We start from the raw sequence: 26316 nt of genomic DNA on the forward strand, positions 1-26316 counted from the left end.
CAAGTCAATGAATACTGAATTTTCACAACCGCATTGTAATCGAAACCGACTTTCTACCTATTAGGTCGTGTTACGTACATTTAGTACGTGTTGAAGAGATGTTAAGTACAGAACAAAAATGGCCAACCAGACACCAGTGGGATCCGAACCCACAACCTCCCGATTTCGCGTTGGTTGCTCTACCAATTGAGCTATGGTGGCCTAGGCCATCTTTGTTCTGTTGGAAAGGATCTAAGCTACAGGTCTGGTACTACTACCATCATACTGTAGAGTGCGTTTAAGTTGCCCGTTGCTTGTAATGGTTTTTGTATGTATCACATATATACTCATTACATTTATCAAGCAGCTTCTTACCATTAGCATTGCTTTTAACTTTAATTATTATATTTGGAATGTTTCATCTGTAAACTTTAAATATATCATCTTTTCTTCAAGTTTTCTTCCTGTTCGTTGTCAGCTGTGTTTTGAGAATTAATGTACATCCTAAGTTTATTGATATCTATTTGTACACTACATTCTTACTGTACAGTCTTTCAATTCGTAGTCATAAATATTATCAAATTATTATACCCTAAATTAATTTATATCTATTTTAATTATATCTCTATTCTCACTGTACAGTCTCTCTCTATTTGTACTCAAAAATCTTGCGAAATTGTCCTTTCTAGAGCATAAATTATTATACCTTTCCGCTGGTTCAAGAAGAGAAAAAAAAATACCTGTATGTTATTTGAAATTCCGTTATCTTGTTTTGCCCTTATATTCATCGGTCCTGATGGTCCTTGTTGTGTGTCCTTCGCGATCTCAGCTCTGCGCCTGATAGCTCCGCAACACACCGCAGCCCGGATCTTTCCAGACTCTACGAGGTGACTGCAGTGCGCTTGCTTGTGACGTCAGCCAGCGCTATAAAAGGAGCAGCATTCCGCTACTTCCCAGGACTCCCCAGTGTCCAACGCCAGATTACACTGCAAGTCGAACACGGAGGCTATCCCTCTTAAACATGTGTATCGAACAGGTGGACTGAATTCTGGTGATGAAGTCTCACCTCTGGGCACTGCCTCACCTCCCGCTTCCTGTAGCCAAGTCGAGCCCCGATGCCAGTATTCTACTCATCCCTCAGTCCTTACTTAGGCTACGACATCAACATTAGTATTCTACTAATTGTGAATATTTATGTCAGTTCCTGACAAGCCTACGGCCATTACTAGCATTCTGTTAGTACGAACTTTCATTGCAAGTTACACTAGTAATTCTACAAGGCAGATAGTTTTCGACTATCTTGAACTCTCATGTATATAAAGTATATATTTCAACAGACCCTCAGTCTACTGTAATATCATCATTAATTACGTACAAGTTTATCCAGCTTCGAGAAAAGTTTAGTTATATTTATGTACATATTGTGTAAAAAAACTTATTGAAGCAATAAATTTATGTTGTGTTTCTGTATACCGATTCCTTGTATACAATAGTCCTCTTTCTCTACCATTGAGCCCCTCTTATATTCATTCGACTGCGCACTTATATACATTTACTGGGATTTTACTGACGATCTTTGTTTACATTTGCATTACCCCTATGGTGACATTACTATTGGTAGCTGTACATCACATGCTAATTTCGTAACTGGTAGCAGAGTACATCTAATATTTTTCTGCCAAGCTACTAACCCTTTTTAATTCATGTAGCAAACCCCTTTTGTGACTTTCTTACATGATTATCATATCTCAGTTCTTTTTCTCCCTTTTTTGTATATTTATTCTCACTACCTTTTTTTTTTTTTTTTTTTCCCTAAAATAATTCCTCATGGCACATTTTTCTGACGATTTTGTACATCTTTTAGATTTGTCTACCTCCAATATTGGTCAGCCACAGACTCAGTCTCTACCAAATTTTAATGCTCCTAATTTCAGGGATTCTTCTACAAAGCTAGAATTGTCTCTTACAGTCCCTGTCTATGAACAGTTAGAGCTTCCCGTTAAACATTTTAATCCTGTATCTAATGTAACAGAAGTATTTCCTCGCTATGACTAGTCGCTATGACTAGTATTCATTTTCCAAAACTCATTATTGCCACAATTGCTATCTATAACACTCTCTACAAGGGCTTTCAAACTCTTGCCATCATTACCGTGATACTAGTTCTACTGCATAATGAATACTGAATACCGATGAAAATAAACTGTTCAACAATCCCAGTGTCACATAGAAATTCAGGCAGCATTGTTTACCAACAGCACATGCCTCTTGTTTCTTACAGTGTGTATTGTGAGAACTTATACTGCAAAGGGAATCTAATATATGAAGATACATGAGACACTGCAAGCTGAGCTCATCATTTGATTCTTCTTCTTCCTGATATGTTTTTGCTTATGCATGTCATTTCTTATTTATCCTCAGACATCCACCTTTTGCGACTACTGTGCCATACAACCAAGGTCGTACCTTCATTTAACTTTTTACCTTCAACAACATCAACAGTGACATTTTCAACATACAGCAGCTGTTACAAAACAACGAAGGATGTTCCCCCAACTCCTCGGCAAACTGCCTTAATTACAAATTGTCTTAACATCGGCACTTTCACAAGATCGTCAATTATGATACATGTTTTTTTAATTTTTTAATTTTTATTTTTCATCGACGATTCACCTCATCTGATTCATGTGTCAAAACACCATGCAGGCCACAGTGTTTCAAATGATGCAAATGGGTTAATGAGTGGGATAGGCAGACGGTATTTCAAAGTCTGCCCACGGTGTCAAACTTTAAACATGGCCCTCACTGGACCTATACTAGTACATGCGATCTGAATCACTGAAGTGTGAATTTACATTTTGGAAATCTCACTAACAATTATCAGGATTCAAAACAAGGTCAACCTGTAGAGACATGCCTGCAACCAACCTACATGAATTTGCTGTACAGCACGCTTTGCAAGACTTCACTCTGTTATAGAATGCAAAGTAGGCCTAGAGATCATGGAGCTCTATATTCTGTTTATGCAATCCAACTCTATGAACACAACTATTTCCCACACATGTATAACAAGAAATCAAATAATGACATAATATTATGCTACTACCTTGTACTCTCAGCAATTGCAGTCTGGAAAGATTCCGAATGGTTTGCACTGAGTTACCATGTCATTCAGGTGAATCAGTGGACAGTCTTTAAGAGCTTCATTATCAGAATTATATTTCTCTATTTTTGCCCACAAAGCAGGTCTACTCTCCTTATACCTGAAACAAGAAAAAGTGAGGTATGAAAGCTTGGAAAACGAACACAATATTTATACAGTAGAAGTCTGTTACAGCGAGAATTCACAACGGCAAAAAATTCACTCGTTATAGCTCTCATTTCTTATTTTTTCCTCAGACAACCACCTGTTGCGACTACTGTGCCATACAACCAAGGCCGTACCGTAATTTAAGTTTTTACCTTCAACAACATCAACAGTGACATTTTCAACATACAGCAGCTGTTACAAAACAACTAAGGATGTTCCCCCAATTCCACGGCAAACTGCCTTAATTGCAAATTGTTTTAACATCGGCACTTCACAAGATCGTCAATTTTTATATATGTTTATTATTTTTCATCCATGCTTCAACTACGAATATACGAACATTTTTTAATATATGTCTTTTTTATATCCACAGCGACTGCAGCTATCAAGCTCGGTGGATAGTTTTCAAAATACTGGGCAGTTATAAGGAACATTAAGAAGTTAGGAACATTTTGTTGATATAGATTTTTATTGTATTGACAAGATGACTTAGATTTTTAACACTGACTTTCAGTGGTGTATTATTCTACATATTAGTCTCTTTTATCACTCTATTTGGGTCCAGTATTAGACAGAAAGCTTAATTTTGACATGACAAGCAATTTCCCTGCGTTTTCCCTGTATATTTTCTGCACATTTATTTCACTGTGCTTTCCTTGTTTTTCCTGTTTTTCCAGAAAACAGGTACCTTGGACAATGAGAGAACAGCAAGGAAGTACTTTAAGCTCGAAGTGAAAGGATAAAGGACCATAGACGAGAACCAAGGAAATGTTGGATGTAGACAGTGAAAGCAAGTTGCTTTACGTCGCACCAATACAGATAGGTCTTATGGCGACGATGGGACAGGAAAGGGCTAGGAATGGGAAGGAAGTGGCCATGGGCTTAATTAAGGTACACCCCAGCATTTACCTGGTGTGAAAATGGGAAACCACGAAAAACCATCTTCAGGGCTGCCGACAGTGGGGTTCGAACCCACTATCTTCCGAATACTGGATACTGGCCGCACTTAAGCGACTGCAGCTATCAAGCTCGGTAAGACAGTGAAAGCAAAGGTAGAGGAGAAGGAATTCATGTGCGAAGATGTCAAGGAACAAAATATGTATGAAGACAGGAAGAAGTGGTGAGCGCTTGCATACCCCACCCGTGAAACTCTAGCTGGATGATGATGATGATGATGATGATGATGATGTCAGTAAGCATGCCAGTTTCTAAACAGAAACATACATTAGTGTTCTGAAACTCATGAATTGACTTTACTGTCAATGCGAAATGAAACATATCTAGTAATGACACAATTATGCTACTCTTACATTACTACATATATTTTACCTCTTTTCCACTTCTTTCTTAAATTTCGATGCCATATCTTTGGTGATCCGTAATAAACTGACATAGAACATCACCATCGATGAGAAGCTGTCAATTAACGACAGACATACAGGGACCGACAAAGGAGCTGTTTCACCACCGTGACTTATAAGAACGAGCTTCTCCATAAGCGGACAATTCTTCTGCAAGGCATCCAAAAAGCTCGGCAACAAAATAAGTTCCTTTTCTCTCAAGCTGAAAAAATAATTAAAACATTTTCAGAATATCAAGTTATTCAGTCTTCAACAACAGTACTTCTCCCAACAAAATAAATCAGACTTTCAAGTATCCATAAGCCCTTGTGTTTGCTACTAAAACCGAACACGTTTATTGTAAATAATGCCCACAGAAGTCGTATAGCGGGGAAAGCGACTAGCCTGTTACTGAAGGTCTCATTTATAACTTTTCACTGCAAACATAACAAAAAATTATATTTCAAAAAACATTTAAGAATAAGATATATTTTTTCTTTAACCTGATATAATTTGTAAAAAAAATTATGGTCACAGAATTAATTGTGACATACTTCTTTATTGAAGCATAATGTTAAAATATGCTATGTCGGTAGATTTTCGACCTACATTAAAAGGAGTGGCGTGTCACAGAAGTCGTGTTCGTGTGTCACCTAGTAGCTCGTAGGTTCGCCATCCCTGGATTCTACTAAATTTAATAAAACAATATATAACTGTGAGATTCTTTATTCTGTTGTAAAATAATTCAGGAAAAAATAAATGCAGATATACCTGCACAAGAAAACGCCAAACAGATTATACCTGAAAAATATACCATTAATTATAGAGAACTGTAAATCAGTGAAATGATTTTTTTTTAAAATGAAGGAATATTACTCTTAAACAGATATCTTAATATAACCTCTATACATACATACATACATACTACATACATACATATTAGCTGCGCACCTTTTCTGGATAAATTTACACCCTAGTGCTGAATTAGTCGACCTTGGCAATCTTCGAGATTCGTACTGGCAACCTTTGAAACACAAACTATGAATCGCTTATGCATCGCTGTGCGACATCTGACGTACCCTTTACGTACTAGTACTGTTGTTATTTACACAGCAAAGCCAAACTATAGAATTCACTCTAGGAATAAGATTCGCATCGAGAAATGTTATATAATGTGTGTGTGACACAGTTGTTGGCTTAAGATAACAGAGGTTTAGCAAAATTCATATCGATCGATCATATTATCGATTCAATTCTGATTTAATTTCCATTCAGTTGGCAGTACTACTGGAACCAGAATTGCTCCCTCTTTACTCCTCAAACTTGTATACAAATCTATCGATAAAAAGTGCGCAGCTAATACATACATACATACATACATAATCATTATAGACAGTTATGCCTTTCAGCGTTCAGTCTGCAAGCCTCTGTGAATTACTAAATGTCGCCACAATCCTCTATTTGCAACTAGTGCTGTGGCCTTATTTAGTTCTGTACCTCTTATCTTTAAATCATTAGAAACCGAGTCTAACCATTGTCGTCTTAGTCTCCCTCTACTTCTCTTACCCTCCATAACAGAGTCCATTATTCTCCTAGGTAACCTATCCTCCTCCATTTGCCTCACACAACCCCATCTCCGAAGACTATTTATGCGTACAGCATCATCCATCGAGTTCATTCCTAACTTAGCCTTTATCTCCTCATTCTGAGTACCCTCCTGCCATTGTTCCAACCTGTTTGTACCAGTAATCATTCTCACTACTTTCTTTCCTGAGTCCACCCAGTTTTCGCTCTCGTAAAGCAAAGTTGGTCTGAAAACAGACCGATGTAGTTTCGTCCGGGAGCTGACTTCCTTCTTATAGAAGACTATTGCAACTGCGAGCTCACTGCATTAGCTTTACTGCACTTTGATTAACCACACTATATTATCATCCTGGGAGAACGCACATCCTAAATACTTGAAATTATCTACCTGTTCTAGCTTTGAATCACCAATCTAACATTCTAGTCCCTTGGATTTCTTACCTACTGACATCAATTTAGTCTTCGAAAGGCTAATTTTCATACCATACTCAATGCAATTATCATCATTCTGATTATTATTATTACTATTATTAAAATTGTTTTGGAACTGTAGAAATGGTGCAAGCAATGTACAACAACTGTGTCAGCATTGTACAGACTCCGGTTGGAAAATCGAAATGGTTTAGAAATGAAACTGTATTAAGACAGGAGAGTGCGCTGTCACGACTTTTGTTTCTAATGGTTAAGGACGAAATTGAAAGAGACGAAGGAAGCATATGGGAATAGGGAGATAAAGTTATTACTACTTGCAGACGAATGAACAACAAAGAAGTACAAGAACAACTTGAAGCAGGGAACAAGAAAACTGGTAAGTATGATATGAAAATCAGTGCAGATATAAGCAAGACCATAGTGGTATCAAGAGGAGAAAGACAAGGGAAAGGCATCATGGAAAACTGATGGTCAAGGCCTTGAAATTGTTAACATTTTCAAATATCTAGGGAGTGAATTAATGTAGAATACAATTCGGGACATGGAGATTAGCGAGAGGGTAATGCAAAGTGTAATGATGATGATGCTTGTTGTTTAAAGGGGCCTAACACCTAGTCATTGGCCCCTAATGGTACGAAATTAGACGAAATGTACCGCCAATTTAAGAGTCCAAAATCCTCCACTGACCAGAATTCAAAACATGAGAACGAAAAATGAATGGATGGATATGAAGTTAAAACAATCAGTGCATCTGACCTGCAATGCTCGACATTCCCAGAAACTAACATTAAACAATAGTATTACTGACCAAGGGACTGCTTCTAAAGCACAATACTGAATCAATGATGCTTGTAGTCTAAAGGGGTCCAAAATCTAAATCATCGGCCCCTCATAATTGTACTTATCACTAGGAAAGTAGAACCATGGTATTTGACACGTTGCGGTACTAATCAAAAGTAGCATAGACTCACAGTATTCTACACATTATGGTACTACTCACAGGTAATGTAATGCACACATGTAACCCAGACCTATGGTGTTTCTCACACTGCGGCGCCATTTACAGGCAACACAAACCTATGGTGTTCATCACATAAGTGTACTAACGACAGGGACTCGTACTATCCCGTGGTGTTCCTCACAAAGTGGTTCCTAATCATAGGCAAAGGCAGAACCATGGTGTCGCTCACCCTGGGTGTTGCTCATATAGTGGTACTAATCACGGGTACTGTAAAAGCCGAAAGCACACACTGTCGCTACTAATCACAAACCTATTATGTACCTAACATAGTGGTACTAATTACAAGTAGTCTCATGGTTCTAATTTGATCATCCCTTGGTCGCCCCTTTTAGTCACCTCTTACGACAGGCAGGGGATGCAGTGGGTGTATTCTTCGTATGCGCCCTCCACCCACAGGGGGTTGTGTGTTTGGTCCGTGAGAGCTATTTTATTTCGCTCAAGTTTGCCGGCAAGCCAGTTAGGAGCCCCTATTTGCCACTGGGAGTAAGAAACCTCGCCTGGAGTAAGGGAGTACCACGGTAGTGTAAAGAGATAATGTACAAAATGTATTATACCCCTATACTGACTTGTGCTGCTGAAACCTGAACAATGACAAGTAGGAGAAGAGTAGAATTTCAAAGCCAGCGAGTTGGCTGTGTGGTCAGGGGTGTATAGATGTTAGCTAGCATTTGGGAGATAGTGGGTTCGAACCCTGAAGATGGTTTTCTGTGGTTTCCCATTTCCAAACCAGGTAAACGATGGGGGCTGTGCCTTAGTTAAGGCCACAATAGCTTTCTTCCCATTCCCACCTCTTTCCCAGCCCATCATTCCCAAAAACCAATCTGAGTTACTGTGATGATAAAACATTAGCAACCAGGCGAGGTGGCTATGCGGTTACGGGCGCACGGCTGTGAGCTTGCATCCGGGAGATAGTGGGCTGGAACCCAACTGCCGGCAACCCTCAAGATGGTTTTCTGTGGTTTCCCATTTCCACAACAGATAAATGCTGGGGGCTGTGCCTTAATTAAGGCCACAGCAGCTTCCTTCCCATTCCTAGCCCTTTCCCTTGCCGAAAACCAATCTGAGTTACAGTGATGATAACATACTAGCAGAATAATAATAAATCCTTCAACAATGACGTCTATTACACAGTGACAGCAACAGTTTTACAGAATTAAATCAAGTTCACTATAGTCTTATATTGGACCATGTATCACACAAAAAAAGGAGCACTTTTAATAACTTTCTGCTTCGCTATCCTTTTTCCCATACCCACGATTTTTCAGACCAAATTAATTCATGTTCAAAGTAACTCCAAGTTAAGAGCTAAATTTTGAGCTTTCCTCAGTCCTCGATTCCTACAGGCTCTGCCTACCTAAAGAAATGGACCACCTCAGTAACCACACTATGAAAATGACAATCTATGCATATTTTCAGAGATGGAACATTTGAAATCCAGAGGAGGATTCTGACTTACTGGAAAACATTTGGAACAAGTATATGAATTTAAATATCAAGCACTGAACCTGATGTTGAGATGTTGTCAAAACTTAATCAGTGGCAATTTGAAGTTTAGGTACTTCCATTTATTATTAATAATTTGTGACAGTAACAAATCATTAATTAGTAAACTGCATATGTGGGGTTGGCAGAGACGGTACTGCAGCCTTCCATCAGAACATTTAGAGAACATATGTTGTGGAATAAGGACATCATTTGTTTTAGTTACGGCTTTTAAAGTAATTTATTCATTTTTGGCTCAGTCAGGTGATATTTGAAGGTGCTCAGATCCATCAGCCTCGTTTGTTTATTTATGTGTTTATTTACCATACTTACTCATGCATATTGGACACCCTCCCCCCGGCTTTTCAAGACAAAGAAAATGAAAAAAAAGATCTCACACTACAAGACCCAATGATTCTGTTTCGAAGCAGGTACAGGCCTTATTGCAGCTCCAATGATATCACATAAATTTGTGAATAGTTTTATCCGTACGAACTGCACAATGAAAACATACATCAAAGTCATATGGTACATATGTGTTTCACAGTTAAGTGTCCGCCCCTGTAGCATAGGCCTGCTGCAGCTCTGATGACGTCACACAAATAGGTGAATAGTTTGTGTCCAATCCGCGCACTGCAAGTATGCATCAGCCATGCTATATGTGTGTGTGTTTTGTAGTTAAGAATGTCTGCCAGCGTAATGGTTAACACAATTCGCTGCCGTTCTTGGGGGCCGGAGTTCTATTTCCGGTACCATACTGCCAGAGATTTAAGAATTGCAGGAAGGTTGATTTGTGGTAAATATGGTGCATGAAGTTCTCCTCCATTGAGAGCGTGCCTACCTATAAAGAGCTGCACCACCTCAGGATGACAAAATGAGTTTACTTTAGTTAAGAAATATTCGCGGCTGCTATTAATATAGCAGGCGAGATCGTTAACACAGGGATTGCTTAATATCTCGTAACTCAGGCCAGTAACTCAATTTTTGGAAAGAAGTAGGTTTAAAACGTGATAAAAACAATTCAATCATAACGATTGTTTTACTCACCAACGCACCTAACGAATAATGATGATGATGATGATACTGCAAAGGAAAAGCAGCATTACAACAAGCGCGCAAACACAGATGGTGAAATGAAGATTATGATAAGGCAATAGATCAAAGAGCAGTGTCCTTTAAAGCATGGTATTCCGATAAAATAATGGATAAATTTGATACTTACAGAGAAGTGTGGAAACAGACAGCTAAAACCCACTGACAAGCCAAAAGAAATGAATGAAAGAAATAAGAGGCAATGATTGGAAATTTAGAAAAAACAACAGTTGGAACTTTTGTAAGACCTTCAGACAGCACTTGAAAGGTTATCAGGCACAAAGCTTAAACTTTCGGGTAAAGGATAGGGAATTGGCTGTAAGCAATAAAGAAAACTGTGAAAGCCTAGCAAGCTATTTTGATGAACTTTTCAACTATGATGAACCCAGAGATAAATGGCCAAAATTTCTTCTAGAACAAAGAAACAAAGATTCAGTCCCACCAAACAAAGATGAAATTTGGAAGATAGTCATGGAACTGAAGAACAACAAAGCTGCAGGGGATGATTCAATCACAGCGGAGATACTGAAATGTGGTGGAGAAATAATCATCCAGGCATTAGTCCATGAAATGATAAAGATTTGGGAGATTGAAAAGATGGAAAATGGCACTGATTCACCCTCTACAAAAAAAAAAAGTGAAAAAGCAGATGTCAACAATTATCGTGGCATCTCTATTTTACCTATAGCATATAAGGTACTCACTCTCAAAAGCCCTTCAGACCAGATTAGTGGAGTAAATAGATCACCAACGTGGTGAACACCAAGGTAGTTTCAGAAAAGAAAGATCATGCATCAAGCAGATATGGAGTTTGAAAAGTCACGGAAAATTACACCTCAAAAAATCTGGTAGTAATCTTTGCAGATGTCCAGAAAGCGTATGATTCAGTCGACCGCGAAGTGTTAACTGACATCTTGAGATAATTTGGAGTGGATGATAAAAGGACATAAATTATCAAGCATACCCTAACTCACCCGCTCTAAAGTAAAATTCATGGGTGAATTTTCCAAGGAGTTTGATATTAAAACAAAAGTAAGACGGGGCAATGGACTATCACCGACTTTCTTTAACTGCGTGTTGGACAAGGTTATCCATGAATGGGAAAGGAACTTAGCAAGAGAGGTTTACTGAACCAAGTACACAAGAACCTCGTTTATCCGGATTAGGTGAGACCTGAACTGATCTGGATTATCGAAAATCCGAAAAGAAAAAAAAAATAGTACATGGTATATAATCTTTTAACATATGTTGTACAGTTGTACTCTTTTCAATTGTACAAAAACGTATAAGACCACTTTTATTACATTCATGACTGTTTTATGCACTAAAATAATGTGTGATTTTTTCTGTTTTACATTTGCATAGTGTTTGCGCACAGCATGATTACGAAGATGTTTTACTAACAATAGTTCTGCCGGTGTGGTTTCAGTCTAGGATTCTAAATAGGCCATCAGTTTGTCCAGCTGCATTGCTGCCTCTCCATGAGTCATTGTTTCTTCTGATGGAGCACCAGTTTCATTTTCGAATTCACCATCAGTGAATTAGTAGTGCGCTGCATTCAGAAGAGCGTGGGTTCGAATCCCACCTTGGCCGTCCTGGGAATGGTTTTCCACGGTTTCCCATTCTCAATTCCATGTGAATGCGAGGACGATACCTTTGATGGACCGTGGCCGAATTACTTCCAATTCCTGTCCTTAACTATCCTTGGTAGAAAAGACATTCAAGAAGAGTCGATCCCGTAAAAGAAATACTGTACAAGTAAAAATACATTTTTATTATTTTCGATCTGGATAAACCGGAGATCCGGATTAATGAGGACCGGATAAACAAGGTTCTTGTGTATACATTGGAGCTTCGAAGAATGGTGTCAAGATCAAGTGTCTAGCTTTTGGTGATGATTTAGCGATCCTTTCTAGAAACACAGGTACAGTTGTACAACAGATAAATATTTTAAAACAACAAGCTGAAAAGACTGGACTTAGGATCTCCTTTGAAAAAAACCAAGGCCTTGACTAATATCCCCACAACTCCCCAACAACTAAAGAAAAGGTATGGTAAAATTAAAACAGTTAACAGCTTCAAATATCTCGGTGAGATTGTGCAAACACTATCTAACGAAAGAGGAGCTAACAACAGTAGGCGAGATAAGATGGCTGCAGAGTTTTGCAAAACACACAATTTGTGCAATGAAAAGGCAATTTCAATGCAAGCTGAACTCAGACATTACAACACGGTGATTAAGTCCGAATGTCTCAATCGAAGTGAATGCTTCCGAATTACTGGAAAGGCTGGTCTGAGAGAAGCTGAGAAGTTTGAGAGGAAGATCCTTTCGGAAGATAATGGGCCCAAAGATCGTGGCTGGGCAATACAGGTTGCGAGGACAAGAGGAACTTTATTAGAAAACCGAACAACTGATGGAATCCATCAAGAAGCAACAACTCAAATTCTACGGCCACCTATCTAGAATGGAACGCAAGTGGTTGACTAAGAAATTTTTTACCATACTCGATAGTAGAACTAACACATGTGATAAGTGGTTCAGTGAGGTCAGGAAGGATCTAAAAAAATTGGACTAAATTGTGAAGACATCATTAACAGAATCACGTACCGACACCAGATCAATAACTTCAAGTGCTTCCGTGAAGAAGAACATCAGAACAGTGGGTGGACAGCAGAAAGCAGACAGGCAGCCAGAAAGAGAATTCAACGATATTGGGCTGCAAAGAAAGTTCTAAAAACATGTAAATATTGCTTACTGTGGTCTCTAATAGCCGTAAACATTGTTGTTGCTGTTGTGTTTGAGTCATCAGTCCATAGTCTGGTTTGATGCAGCTCTCTATGCACCCTATCCTGTGCTAACCTTTTCATCTCTACGTAACTACTGCATCCTACATCGCTCTAATCTGCTTGTCATATTCAAACCTTGGTCTACCCCTACTGTTCTTACCACCTACACTTCCTTCAAAAACCAACTGCACAAGTCCTGGGTGTCTTAAGATGTGTCCTATCATTCTACCTCTTCTTCTTGTCAAATTTAGCCAAATCGATCTCCTCTTACCAATTCAATTCAGTATCTCTTCATTCGTGATTCGATCTATCCATCTCACCTTCAGCATTCTTCTGTAACACCACATTTCAAAAGCTTCTATTCTCTTTCTTTCTGAGCTAGTTATCGCCCATGTTTCACTTCCATACAATGCCATGCTCCACACGAAAGTCTTAAAAACATCTTTCTAATTCCTATATTAATGTTTGAAGTGAGCAAATTTCTTTTCTTAAAAAAGCTCTTCCTTGCTTGTGCTAGTCTGCATCTTATGTCCTCCTTACTTCTGCCATCGTTAGTTACTTTACTACCCAAGTAACAATATTCATCTACTTCCTTTAAGACTTCATTTCCTAATCTAATATTTCCTGCATCACCTGCCTTTCTTCGACTGCACTCCATTACTTTTGTTTTGGACTTATTTATTTTCATCTTGTACTCCTTACTCAAGACTTTGTCCATACCATTCAGCAGCTTCTCGAGGTCCTCTGCAGTCTCAGATAAAATAACAATATCGTCGGCAAATCTCAAGGTTTTGATTTCCTCTCCTTGGATTGTGATTCCCTTTCCAAATTCCTCTTTGATTTCCTTTACTGCCTGTTCTATGTAAACACTGAAGAGGAGGGGGGACAAACTGCAGCCTTGTCTCACTCCTTTCTGGATTGCTGCTTCTTTTTCAAAGCCCTCGATTCTTATCACAGCAGACTGATTTTTATACAGATTGTAGATAATTCTTCGTTCTCGGTATCTGATCCCAATCACCTTCAGAATCGTAAATAGCTTGGTCCAATCAACATTATCGAATGCCTTTTCTATATCTACGAATGCCATGTACGTGGGCTTGTCCTTCTTGATTCGAACCTCTAAGATCAGACGTAAAGTCAGGATTGCTTCACGTGTTCCTACATTTCTTCTGAAGCCAAATCGATCTTCTCCCAACTCAGCTTCAACTTGCTTTTCCATTCTTCTGTAAATAATACGTGTTAAAATTTTGGGGGCATGAGATAATTAACTAATGGTGCGGTAGTTTTCACACCTGCACCGGCTTTCTTGGGAATAGGTATAACAACATTCTGCCGAAAATCGGATGGGACTTCTCCTGTCTCATACATCTTGCACACTAAATGGAATAACCTTGCCATGCTGCTTTCTTCTAAGGCAGTCAGTAATTCAGAAGGAATGTCATCAATTCCAGGTGCCTTGTTCCTATTTAGGTCTCTCACAGCTCTGTCAAACTCTGACCTCAAAATTGGGTCTCTCATTTCATCAGCATCAACAGCCTCTTCTTGTTCCACAACCAAATTATCTACATCTTCACCTTGATACAACTGTTGGATATGTTCCTGCCATCTTTCTGCTTTGTCTTCTTTCCCTAGAAGTGGCTTTCCATCTGAGCTCTTAATATTCATGCACCTAGATTTCCTTTCTCCAAAGGTTTCCTTGATTTTCCTGTATGCAGCATCTACCTTTCCCAGGACCATACAACCCTCGACATCCTTGCACTTCTCCTTCAGCCATTCTTCCTTAGCTACCTTGCACTTTCTATCCACTTGATTCTATAATCGCCTGTATTCTTTTCTGCCCTCTTCATTTCTAGCATTCTTGTATTTTCGTCGTTCATCAATCAGGACTAGAATCTCCTGAGTTATCCACTGATTCTTAGTTGATCTTTTCTTCCTTCCTAACATTTCTTCAGCAGCCCTACCGACTTCATTTTTCATGAATCTTCACTCTTCCTCCGTAGTGTTTCCTTCAGCCTTTTCATTTAGTCCTTGTGCAACATGTTCCTTGAAACAATCCCTCACACTCCTTTCTTTCAACTTGTCTAGATCCCATCTTTTTGCATTCTTTCCTTTCTTCAATTTCTTCAACTTCAGATGGCATTTCATGACCAACAAGTTGTGGTCAGAGTCAACGTCTGCTCCTGGGAAAGTTTTGCAATACAACACCTGGTTTCTGAATCTCCACCTAATCATAATGAAGTCTATTTGATACCTTCCAGTGTCTCCCGGTCTCGTCCACGTATACAGCCGTCGTTTGTGGTGTTTGAACCAAGTATTGGCAAGGACTAAATTATGATCAGTGCAGAATTCAACCAGCCGACTTCCTCTTTTGTTCCTTTGTCCCAATCCAAATTCTCCTACTGTACTACCTTCTTTTCCTTGGCCTACCACTGCATTCCAGTCTCCCATCACAATTAGATTCTCGTCACCTTTTACATATTGTATTAAATCTTCTATCTCCTCATATATCCTTTCGATTTCTTCATCAGCCGCATCAATAAAACGCATTACTGCCACACCTGTAGATATTCATAAATGTGGCAAGTTTCCTGTTATTTATTTTTATTCTTTCTGTCATGGAACTTCTGGCACTATCCAGTCACATCATAGCACACCTAACCTAAACAACGTGGTCTCTCTTGTCTCAATTATAGCTGTTTCAGTAAATCCTGATGTGATAAATTTAGAGAACAAGCATGAAATATACTTTAAAATAAAGGTCTGGCTTTCAACAGCCGCAGTTATCCAAAGAATGCTTCCAGTCACTATGAATTACATTCGGAAGTACAACTCGAAATATACGCTAGTTATCAGATGGTGGGTCGGCATGTTTTCTACAGCACGGCTTTATTCGGAAGGGGCGGCTTCTGCTACACATACACCAACTGGGAATAACAGAGATCATCTCCAGAAACCATTTGCGAATAGATTCTCACTGTCTGGACTCTATAATCGGGAACGAAACTACGGTACTTTTAAAAGTTTCTAAAGACATGGTCTCGAATGCTCTAGGTAGCAGTACATGGCAGTGAAGATGACATAATTTGGAATGACGACACACGGGTAGCAGGGAAGTTGGTGGCACAAGACGACGATAATTCAAATGAAATCGGTGATCATGTTTACTATGTGGTAAGCCTAATGCTCAACTGGCCATTAAGTTCTTTTGTATTACTATTGTATACCGGTAATACGATAACCTTACTCCTTTTCTCTATGGAGTCGAGTACGAAGTAAGAAGAATCTTCGTACACATATTTTACAACTCGATGCCCTTCCTGACGTCTACTTCATTAGAGGAGTTAATAGGATGAAATAAATGACGTGATATAAGAGTGAATAAAACCGACTATATTTTATTTATATGTAGGCCTAAAAGTCACCATTTATATTGTTTTTATATTTAGAAATACTGCCTTCCAACGAAAATAGCCAGTAAAACTCAGAATACATTCATAAGTTTATCAAAGAATAGTATAGAATACTTACATCATACCTGTCAACTTTCAAAAGATTCTCACTCTCGACAGTAGCACAGTCATCAATCTAAAGAGCATGGGGGGAGATTACAAACAACACTAATGCAAGTCAAAAACATGTTATGATCACCCCTGAAATTCTTATACAAAGTTACATCTTGAAGAGTGCTCATCTGTTTCCCCTTAACACTGGGAACAATTCATACAGTACACGAACAGTGTTTTTCTGCACTTTAAATTGCAGGTCACAATACGAATGTCACCGTCAACATTAAACTAAACATGTAGGCCTACACTTATTTACAAAATTCTGTCAAGTTCACAGTATGCAGTATGCATCACAGGTTGGAGAGAACAGATGGAGATGAGTTGCTTTCTTCAGAAATTCTGGAGGAAAACTACTCGAGCACACATTCACACTCAGCATTGCGGTGTGGTAGAGTCAGAACAGAAAACATTAGACTGGATATCCTATTATACTTAGGAACAGCATCACCTCTATGAATGTTCATCAAGCGAGCCCATTTGGTGTCATCTATCAGATTCTCGCTCTTGACAGTAGCACAGTCATCAATCTAAAGAGCTACAAATTGGTTCTCAAGCACATTCACTGCATCCTTCCTCGGCAGCAATGATGGAAATCTTTCTATAAAGAATTGTACAGAAGAAAACTTGGCATCTTCAATCTTTGAAACATCTGCGAACTTTGCATGTTTCAGTACTTCATCATTGAGAGGGAACGTGTTAATAATATAATCACATGCTGTGCAGAAGTAACCCCTGGCATATGAAAAGAATGTTGATTTATCTCTATCATTAAGTTTCTTCACCAAGTTCATTGTCTCAACACCCATGACTAACTCATCATTGTCTCTCTGATTCTCAATAGAATGGTATAGAACTTTTAATAAAAGGGAACGTTTGATCACTTTTGGTTTAACAAATCTGGAAAGCAGCTGCTTTGACAGGTTCATCATCAGTTCTAGTAGTTTACGAATGTGAGGGGAAGCACTGTGAAGTGTAGAACTGAGATTCTCAAATAAAGGAATGACAGCATACAGGAAGGCACAGTATGCCTTATTTAAGCCTGATGACAGAACCATAAAAAAAGGTTCTTCATGATTTTGAATAATGTTCTTATTCTTTAGCACCGGAGTGCCAGATTTTGAGACACGTGCAAATCTTTTGGGAGCGACCAATTCTGACAACTCAGTAGCTTTCCTCTTTTCATGGTCTTTGGAACTACCAGACTCGGCTTTTTGGATCGTAAATCATGTTAAGCTAGTAGATGATGCACACTGAGTATTAACAACAAGCACCTCATATTTAAAGAAACCAAGTAGTGGATCCCACTGCTCTAACAGCCTCTGCAGACACCTTCTGACAATAGCCATCTTGTGCAAACATGTTTCAGTATCTTCTTCGTTTCTTTGTTGTGAAGCTCTTGGAATTTCTTTAGGCATTCCTTCCTCTTACAACTCTTTTCTAAACAATAGATGTCGACTAATAGTTCACCAACATTAACAGGGAAACTGCTTGAACCTTTCTCAGCAGGCAACTTAATCAAATGGCATGAAAAACCCAGTATGAAGATAGATGACTGTACTTCCCTGGAGCATTGTCGGAACAGAATGCTACACAATTTTTAATTGATATTTTGTAACACTCTAACTGTGAAATTAACAAATTACCAATATTACGTCCCGCTGAATCACCCACCAGGGCTGGGACAGACAACACTGAGCTAACTATAGTTTCCTGCTTTGCCACAAAACAGGTGACAACAATAGGGTAAAGCTTAGCATTACTATTATTGCTTCCATCCACAGTTAAAGAAAATGGTTCGCGTTGCATGTAACCACCGAGTTCACTTCTTGAATCCGTAGCCATTTCTTTCAAAATGTGTGTGATTTTCTTACAACCACAGCCATATTTTTCTGCAATTTCTGAACCTGGAAACATTTTACTAAACAAAGCACCAGCATGATCGGCAGCACCTAACGGGATATTATGCTCAATTACAAAATGAAGTGAACAAGCATTCCCCTATTACTAAATGTAGGTTAGCTCCAGAAAAAAAAAAAAAATAAATAAATAAATAAATAAATAAATAAATAAATTTTCTGACTACCATCCCTAAATTTTGTATTGGAGAAGTGTTTAAAAGATTTAATGTGATTTACAAATTCTGTTCTTCCTCCGTGAGAAACGTTTATATCACACGAGCACATGGTACAGAATGTGAATGTTTCGCCTTTCCATGATCGTATAAAACAAGAAAATTCAGCAGAATATGCCTCCCTAGTTGAACTCATTACGAACACCACTAAAAATACTAAATTGCTTACAAATTCGTCACACAATTCCACAAGTTTCAGAACTACCGCCAATGTTACTCACACCCACACACAAACAAAGCCTTTCAGCTGCTATGAAGCACAATGCAGTTACTGAATTGTTATATATAAATTCACAGCCTGCTACTTTTCACTGATTTCTTTTCTTAAAAATCACAGCCTGCTACTTGTTAGAGAACATCTCAGTGAATGAAGTAGCAGTTGGGGTCAAATCGATAATGTGATTATCGATACATTTACCGGTCAAACTTCTAACACTGCATCTTGTATTACCAGCTACTATCGAAAGTCAAACAAATTCCATTTGACTGCAGAAAGCAAAAACAAACACAGATATTAAAAATCTGTACAATAATGTTGTTCATCCGTACAACCGTAAAACACACTAAAATCTGTACATTTTACGGAAAAACTGGAATACTTGGCAGGTATGGTTTACACGTAAAATTTTCAGCTCTTTATAGCCTAGAAAACGTGTTCAATGCAGAAAATTTGTGGTTATCACTTATGGGATTCACTCCAAATTTTTTAAATGTAAAAGTGGAAAAAGAACAAGTCTAATACGTGAATTAATACTATATTTATTTGGCTTCTTTGAAGTGGCAACGTTAGGGCACGTGGCCCTCTCTTATATTCAAAAACATTGTCAACACTTTTCTGAAGATACATTAATTTATAATTTAGCAGAGTTGCATTATGTTAACACACTCACACATATAAAATAATATACTGTACACTAACCCTTTTGCACTCAGCTTATACACAGGGGTTTGCTTGAAGAAGCTCAAACTAATTTCTGTGATTTTCCAACCAAATTACAAAAAGTCAACATGTAGACACATATTAAAATAAAATAAATCACACTAATACAGGAAACTATGAGCATTTCAGAAATGAATATAACTTGGATGAATTATTATTGGTAAAGCCAAAAAAAAAAATTATTAAACTTTGAAAATAAATTTTTAAAAATAAATTATGTTTTCAATGACAGAAAGATCAGATATTACTGCATCTTTCTTCTTTACTCTTAGACCTAAAAGAAAGAAGATGTAATTCTGAATAATTTGATATCAATATGATGTGTGTGCTGCTCATGAAGCATGCCACAAAGTTATTCACTGTACACGTGACTGTCATCGATGTCCGGTACTCGCGGTCCGATGCACAGTGAGCAGCTGCGACTGTGCCACTTCCCACATACCAGGAATTACTTTCAGCAAAAGGAGGTCATTATTACTCTCTAAATCATCTGAAAATTCAAGGATATCTACCTCATTCGGCCTTGAATATGGCCTAGCCATTACGATAAAAAGGTGACACAAGCACGTGCAACAACGGAGTAATGAGAAGGTGTAAAATTATAGTTCGCAAAGTACAGCGAACACACGATATACCAAAGAAACTAAATAAACTCAACTGATAGCAAGATCAAATTGTTGTATTCATAAGCCAACCAAAACAGATCAACGCAATGACAATTTCAAATAACAACAACATAAACATTCACGGTTAACAGATTTCATTTGTCAAAAATAAAAATATTTTGTAGAGCTGGTGGATATATCAGTAGAGTAAAATGCAAATTCAACGCTTTAAATTACTGTTAGGATCAACTGTTACCATTTAACCGAATGCGAAAGGGTTAACCAATATGAAATAATATTGCCAAATAAAACACAACACAGTCGTTGTTGGGTAATTATGTTTTAACTTGACTTTATTATCACACTACCGTAAGTGATCACAGTCATCAGGATATTTCCCAATTGCGATGCATTTGTTAATAATAATAATAATAATAATAATAATAATAATAATAATAATAATAATAATAATAATAATAATAATAATAATAATAATGATGAAATGAGGTATAATAAAATATCTACATATTTCAATATTTCCAACTTACCTCAACCTTTTCAGATATTTCCAATACTGTAAGGCTTCTTTAAGATAGACTATGTAGTTTCCTGGTCTGGATGGACCTTGTAGATGGGTAAAATTTACAGTTTCTATGAGTGGACAAGCTTTTGCTATCTGTAAAAATAAATTGAAAAGAAATTTTAGGCTATGAAATAATAATCAATCACATCAAGAAGTAATCACTTGTACAGAAAAACACTTGTTTGTGCCTTTATAATGCCCACATTGGATCAACGCTCTGCTATGGATATGAGGCATGATCATTAAGAACTCAAGACATTTCAAGAATCACAGCAAGAGAAATGATGTTCATGTGCCTTACTGTAGGATACACCAAGTGGGACCATAAAAGCAATGATGAGGTGCTAAAAGAACTGAAAATACAACTACATCTACAGTTATCAGGAACACTGGAAACATCGTATACAAAGGATGAAACTTAGAAGATTGACAACAGGAATTTTCTGACATTAACCCAGGGGAAAAAGATCTGTAGAATGTCCGATGAAAACTATATGGTAATGGGACACATGGCCCAATAGATGGTGGTGGTGGCGGCAGTGGCGGCAATCTGATGCCATCTCTTTTCAGTTTTAACTCAGTTAATTTACAGTATAACTGTTAGGTTCTTCAGTCTGCTGAAACTAATTTTGAATAAATAAATAAATTCATTCATTAATATTTTTTCTTTTTCAGGTATAATTTTGTTACGATATGTTTTCATTCTGAGACAATCATCATCATCATCATCATCATCATCTGCACGAATGGGTCCTTTCAGACCAGGCAGAATCAACATCAGTTGAGCTTTCCTCCTTGCTGAATAGTTCATGTTCATGGATTGTTGTGATTTCTGTTCCTGCGACCAAATAAGTCGTGCTGGTTTCTTCGTTTTCATGGACTGCTGTAATTTCTGTTCCTCCGACCAAATGCGTCGTGTTGGTTTCTTCTTGTCTTTCTCAAATCCCCTTGTGTCAACAATTTTTCTGATTATATTCTTATCCTGCAGATTTCATCATCATCATCATCATCATCATCATCATCATCATCACCATCACTTTACAGTTCCAGTTTCCCAGGTATTGCTGGCGAGCCTCTTCCATTCTGTCTTATTGAGATACGTTCTGTTGTTAATGACGTCCTCCAGTGTCCTTCCCCAATCTGCAATGTCCATCTTTATGATGTCCATCCAATGGGTTCTTGGTCTTCCCACCATCCGTTTCCCTGCCACATGTTGCTCCAAGTTAACATATGCTGTTCTTGTTGGCTCCATCCTCATTACATGCCCAAACCACCTCAGTCTGGACATGCTGATCCGATCTAACAATGATGTCTCAATCCCAGCTTCTTTCCCAACCACATCATTCCTCAACTTGTCCAGTTTGAATTTTTTGAATTGTGGACCAAAGGAACTTCATCATGGGCCGGTCTGAGTGGCTCAGACGGTTAAGGCGCTGGCCTTCTAACCCCAACTTGGCAGGTTCGATCCTGGCTCAGTCCGGTGGTATTTGAAGGTACTCAAATACGACAGCCCCATGTCGGTAGATTTACTGGAACGTAAAAGAACTCATGCGGGACTAAATTCTGGCACCTCGGCATTTCCAAAGACCTTAAAAAGTAGTTAGTGGGACGTAAAGCAAATAACATTATTATTATTATTATTATTATTATTATTATTATTATTATTATTATTATTATTATTATTATAATATTACTTCATCTTGGATGCCTGCAACCTTGTCTTTCTTAGCGAGGGTGCAAGATTTGGTGATCCTAATTCAGTGAGGTCTTTCTTTACGTGCTTATACCACTTTGATCTCATACATTTGATTTGCAAACATCTGTGTACTCGATAAGTAAGTCAGTTGTTATTCATTCTTTCCAAATAGCTTAAAAATCTGAATTTGTCGCAATCTCATTTTATCAGCAAGTTTAGATATTTTGAAATGCATTTCCGAGTTGGGTTTGGGGTAATGTATGCCATTTTTAATTCTTGGCCCTAAGTTTCTTCTCATGATTTTTCCTTTCTTTAATCGCTAATTGCTCCTTTAAATATTTATGATGTACTTTGAGCATTTCTGAAACATAAAGAGCTTCAGGTTTGATCACTGTTAAGTAATGACGAATTTTACTGTTACAGGGCAAGCGTTTTTTGTTATAAACATTCTTTGTATGTTGAAAAGCAATTTCCATTTTCTGAATTCTTGAAGCTACTGATTTATTCTCATTACCACTTTCAGTGATCCATTCACCTAAGTACTTAAATTCCTTTACTCTTCCAATTTTATTCGTATCAATGGTAAGTCAGATGGAGCAGTTTTCATATTTGTCATAAATTTAGTGTTTTCATATGAGATTTTAAATCCAATTTTTGCTGCGTGCTCTTCCAGTACATCAATCTGTTTTTGTGCATCAGACACATCTTTGGCAATTAGTGCCATATCATCAGAAAATGCTAGACAGTCTATGTCAATACCCTTAATTTTTGGTCCTGGTCGGTGACATGGTGCACCTGCTTTTCTCCACTCTTTGACAACTTTTTCAAGAACACAGTTAAACAGTAAACGGCAGAGCCCATCACCTTTATTTCAAACTCATCACTACACCCACCCATAAACTTTACTTTGGATTTCATTTCAGTCAGTGTATCACTTATAATATTTTTGTTTTTTGGTGATGTCCAAATTCTGTTACAACATTTTTGAAATTGACAAATGTGAAGACAATTTTTGTTAGATGTGTTTCGAAAATACTTTTTAGAGTCAAAATTTGCTCTGCACATGACCTCTGCTTTGTGAATCCACCCTGGCATTCACCAATTTGGTGGTCCAGTTGATGCTCTGCTCAGTTTAGTACAATTTTGGAGAGACTTTTATATGTGATTTGTACAAGGGAGACCCCTCGACAATTGTTTGGATCAGTTTTACATTTATTTTTTTTATTTTTGGTGTGTATGGGATGTATTATCACCAGTTTCCAAACCTTGGGGATCCTTTCAGATTGCCAAATGTCCAATATAATTTTGTGACGTTTTTTGATTTTCCCATGCATTTTTCCAAAGTTTTGCAGTTATTTGATCTTCTCCTGAAGCCTTGTTCTTTCTTAATGATTGAATGGTTTCTCTCATTTCTTGGGCAGTCGGTGGAGTAGAATCTTTATTATTTTGATACGAAGTGAATCGAAACTTTTCCAGAGGAATTTCAATGTTAAGTATACTGAGAAGGATTTTACAGTTATTATCGATAGTATAAGCCATTTCTCCATTTTCATTGACAAAAATGGAGTGACGAAGAGGAATATTTGGATAACTTTTGTTTAATTCTATAATAATTCCTTGACTTATGTTCTTTAAAGTCATCTTCTGTAGATTGCAATTTTATATCCTCACTTTATTTATAAAGTTATTTATTCAAAATTAGTTTCAACAGACTGAAGAACCTAACTAACAGTTACAAAATATTTTTTTTATTCAAAATATTTTATAAAAGTACTTTTAATGATTAGTTTATAATAATGACAATGACTGACTTCTATCAACACTATGTAGATCAGTCTTTCAGCTTTATATTTATGCATGATAAGTTTAAATTATGATTATGATGTGTTTTCAGACACTGTTTTCTTTTATTCTGTGCACTGTGGAAAATTACTGCAGCATTTGACAGACACAACTGAAGCAGTTCAAGGGTTAAACAATGATTAGCTGCAAAACTTCAAAATGGTGGCAAGGTTTGAAGATGACGATTTTGAAGACAATTTACTGTATCTACAATAATATCGCCACTCTACTGTTATCCAATTAATTGAAGGAACAAGAATCCACCTGATCGATACTTTCACTTTTATTTAGCCTTAGGCTATTTCAATAGACATTAGATTAAAAGTTCAGGACATGTTTCGAATGCGTTGCATTCATCATCAGCTGCTTGCATTTGGCAAAAGTAAAAATTAGCTAAAAGCAGTCTCACAATTTTCTTAAAACCTTAAAAACAAGTGTTAGTAGTGCGTGTGTGAATGGATGGGGGGGGGGGGAAGAGGGGGGGGGGATGCATTGAAGGCGTTTGTTAGTTAAACTAAGACTTATTATTAAAAATCTTAATGTTAAAAACACTGATGGACTAAAATACAGTTCACTATGAGTCTTGTGAATTTTCCATGAGTTCGTTGATTACTGAAGAACTTGTATGCACTGTGTGAAGTATTTCTGTTGAGCTATTAGTAAAAAGTTTCCTTGAGAAGGCATCCGGTGTTTTCACGTCTCTTATCTCCTGTTGAGTGGAGAGGTGTGGCTTGTTTCGAATATGAAGTTTGCTAATTTGTAGTTTGTATGAGAACAGTTGGATCGTCTGTATCACGATCTGTAACTGGCAGGAAAAATGCATTTTACACATGTTGAACACCTTAGACCCCAATATACAGTTTACGGTCGAAGAAGAAGAAAATGGTTCGATTAATTTTTTAGACGTGACCACAACTAAAAAAGACAATGAATTTCACTTTAGTATTTATAGAAAACCTACATTCACCCCAACAACCATTCATAGTAACTCCCTACACCCCGATTCACACAAAAAATCAGCGTATCACAGTTTTATCAACAGAGCTTTTGAAATCCCGTTAAACAACAAAGAGAGAAATAAAGAATTAGCCTTCATTCGACAGCAGGCCCTTATTAATGGTTTTAACTTAAAAACCATTAACGGATTAATTGCCAAACGCAAGCATAAACTACAAACAAACTTAACAAAACAATCAGAGCAAACAAAAAAGTACGTAAGGTTCACCTTTAACAATCCCAACATTTATGCAATTACCAATTTATTCAAGAAGCATGACATAAAAATAGCGTTCTCGACGACTAACAATACAAGACAAAAATTTTTCAACCACAATATGGTCAATCAAAATAGCGAGGAGCGGTTCCAGAATTCAGGTGTTTATAAACTGACATGCAATCAGTGCAAGGCCACATACATAGGGCAATCTGGACGTAACTTCACAATAAGGTACTTAGAACACGTCAACGCGGAGAAACATAAAAGATTCTCAGCAATGGGAGTACACATGAGTGAAACAGGCCATAGATTCACAGACATTAAACAAGACCTATTAATTCTCAATACGCTAAACAAGGGAAGGTTAATGAACAGTCTGGAAAATATTCATATCCTTCTAGACAAGTCATTTAATAAGGACAAGAATTTGAATGAAGTAAACGAACAGAGGAACCCCTTATTTGAATGCATACTGAGATACATTGAGTTATTACAAAGGAAGCAAACACGCCCAGCGCATACTTCAAGCAATCACAAGGCCGATACGTCACAAGCAGTAACCTCCTCCCCGTCCGATATAGCAAATGACGACGCGTCCGCATTTCCCCTCCCTCCTAACCAGGCTAACTCACGAACTACAGCACACAGTTACAATACAAGGCTGAAGGCAGCCGGATTAAACCCACTCCCGCAGCACGGGAAGTTAAACT

The 26316-nt window shown here is 37.7% G+C and overlaps 1 protein-coding gene across 2 annotated transcripts in view; it reads right to left on the reverse strand.

Moving 5' to 3' along the window:
- The window catches only part of LOC136865944 (uncharacterized), a 142013-nt gene that overhangs the window by 18063 nt on the left and 97634 nt on the right, over positions 1-26316 (reverse strand). For both annotated transcript variants that reach the window (XM_067142505.2, XM_067142504.2), the window contains exons 9-11: positions 20818-20945; positions 4619-4852; positions 3086-3242 (exon numbers count right to left, since the gene is read on the reverse strand). In XM_067142505.2, coding sequence (XP_066998606.1) covers positions 3095-3242; positions 4619-4852; positions 20818-20945 — 510 coding nt within the window. In that variant the 3' untranslated portion in view covers positions 3086-3094. The remainder of the gene's footprint in view (positions 1-3085; positions 3243-4618; positions 4853-20817; positions 20946-26316) is intronic.

Source organism: Anabrus simplex, chromosome 3, assembly GCF_040414725.1.
Source record: "Anabrus simplex isolate iqAnaSimp1 chromosome 3, ASM4041472v1, whole genome shotgun sequence".
Classification (NCBI taxonomy): domain Eukaryota; kingdom Metazoa; phylum Arthropoda; class Insecta; order Orthoptera; family Tettigoniidae; genus Anabrus; species Anabrus simplex.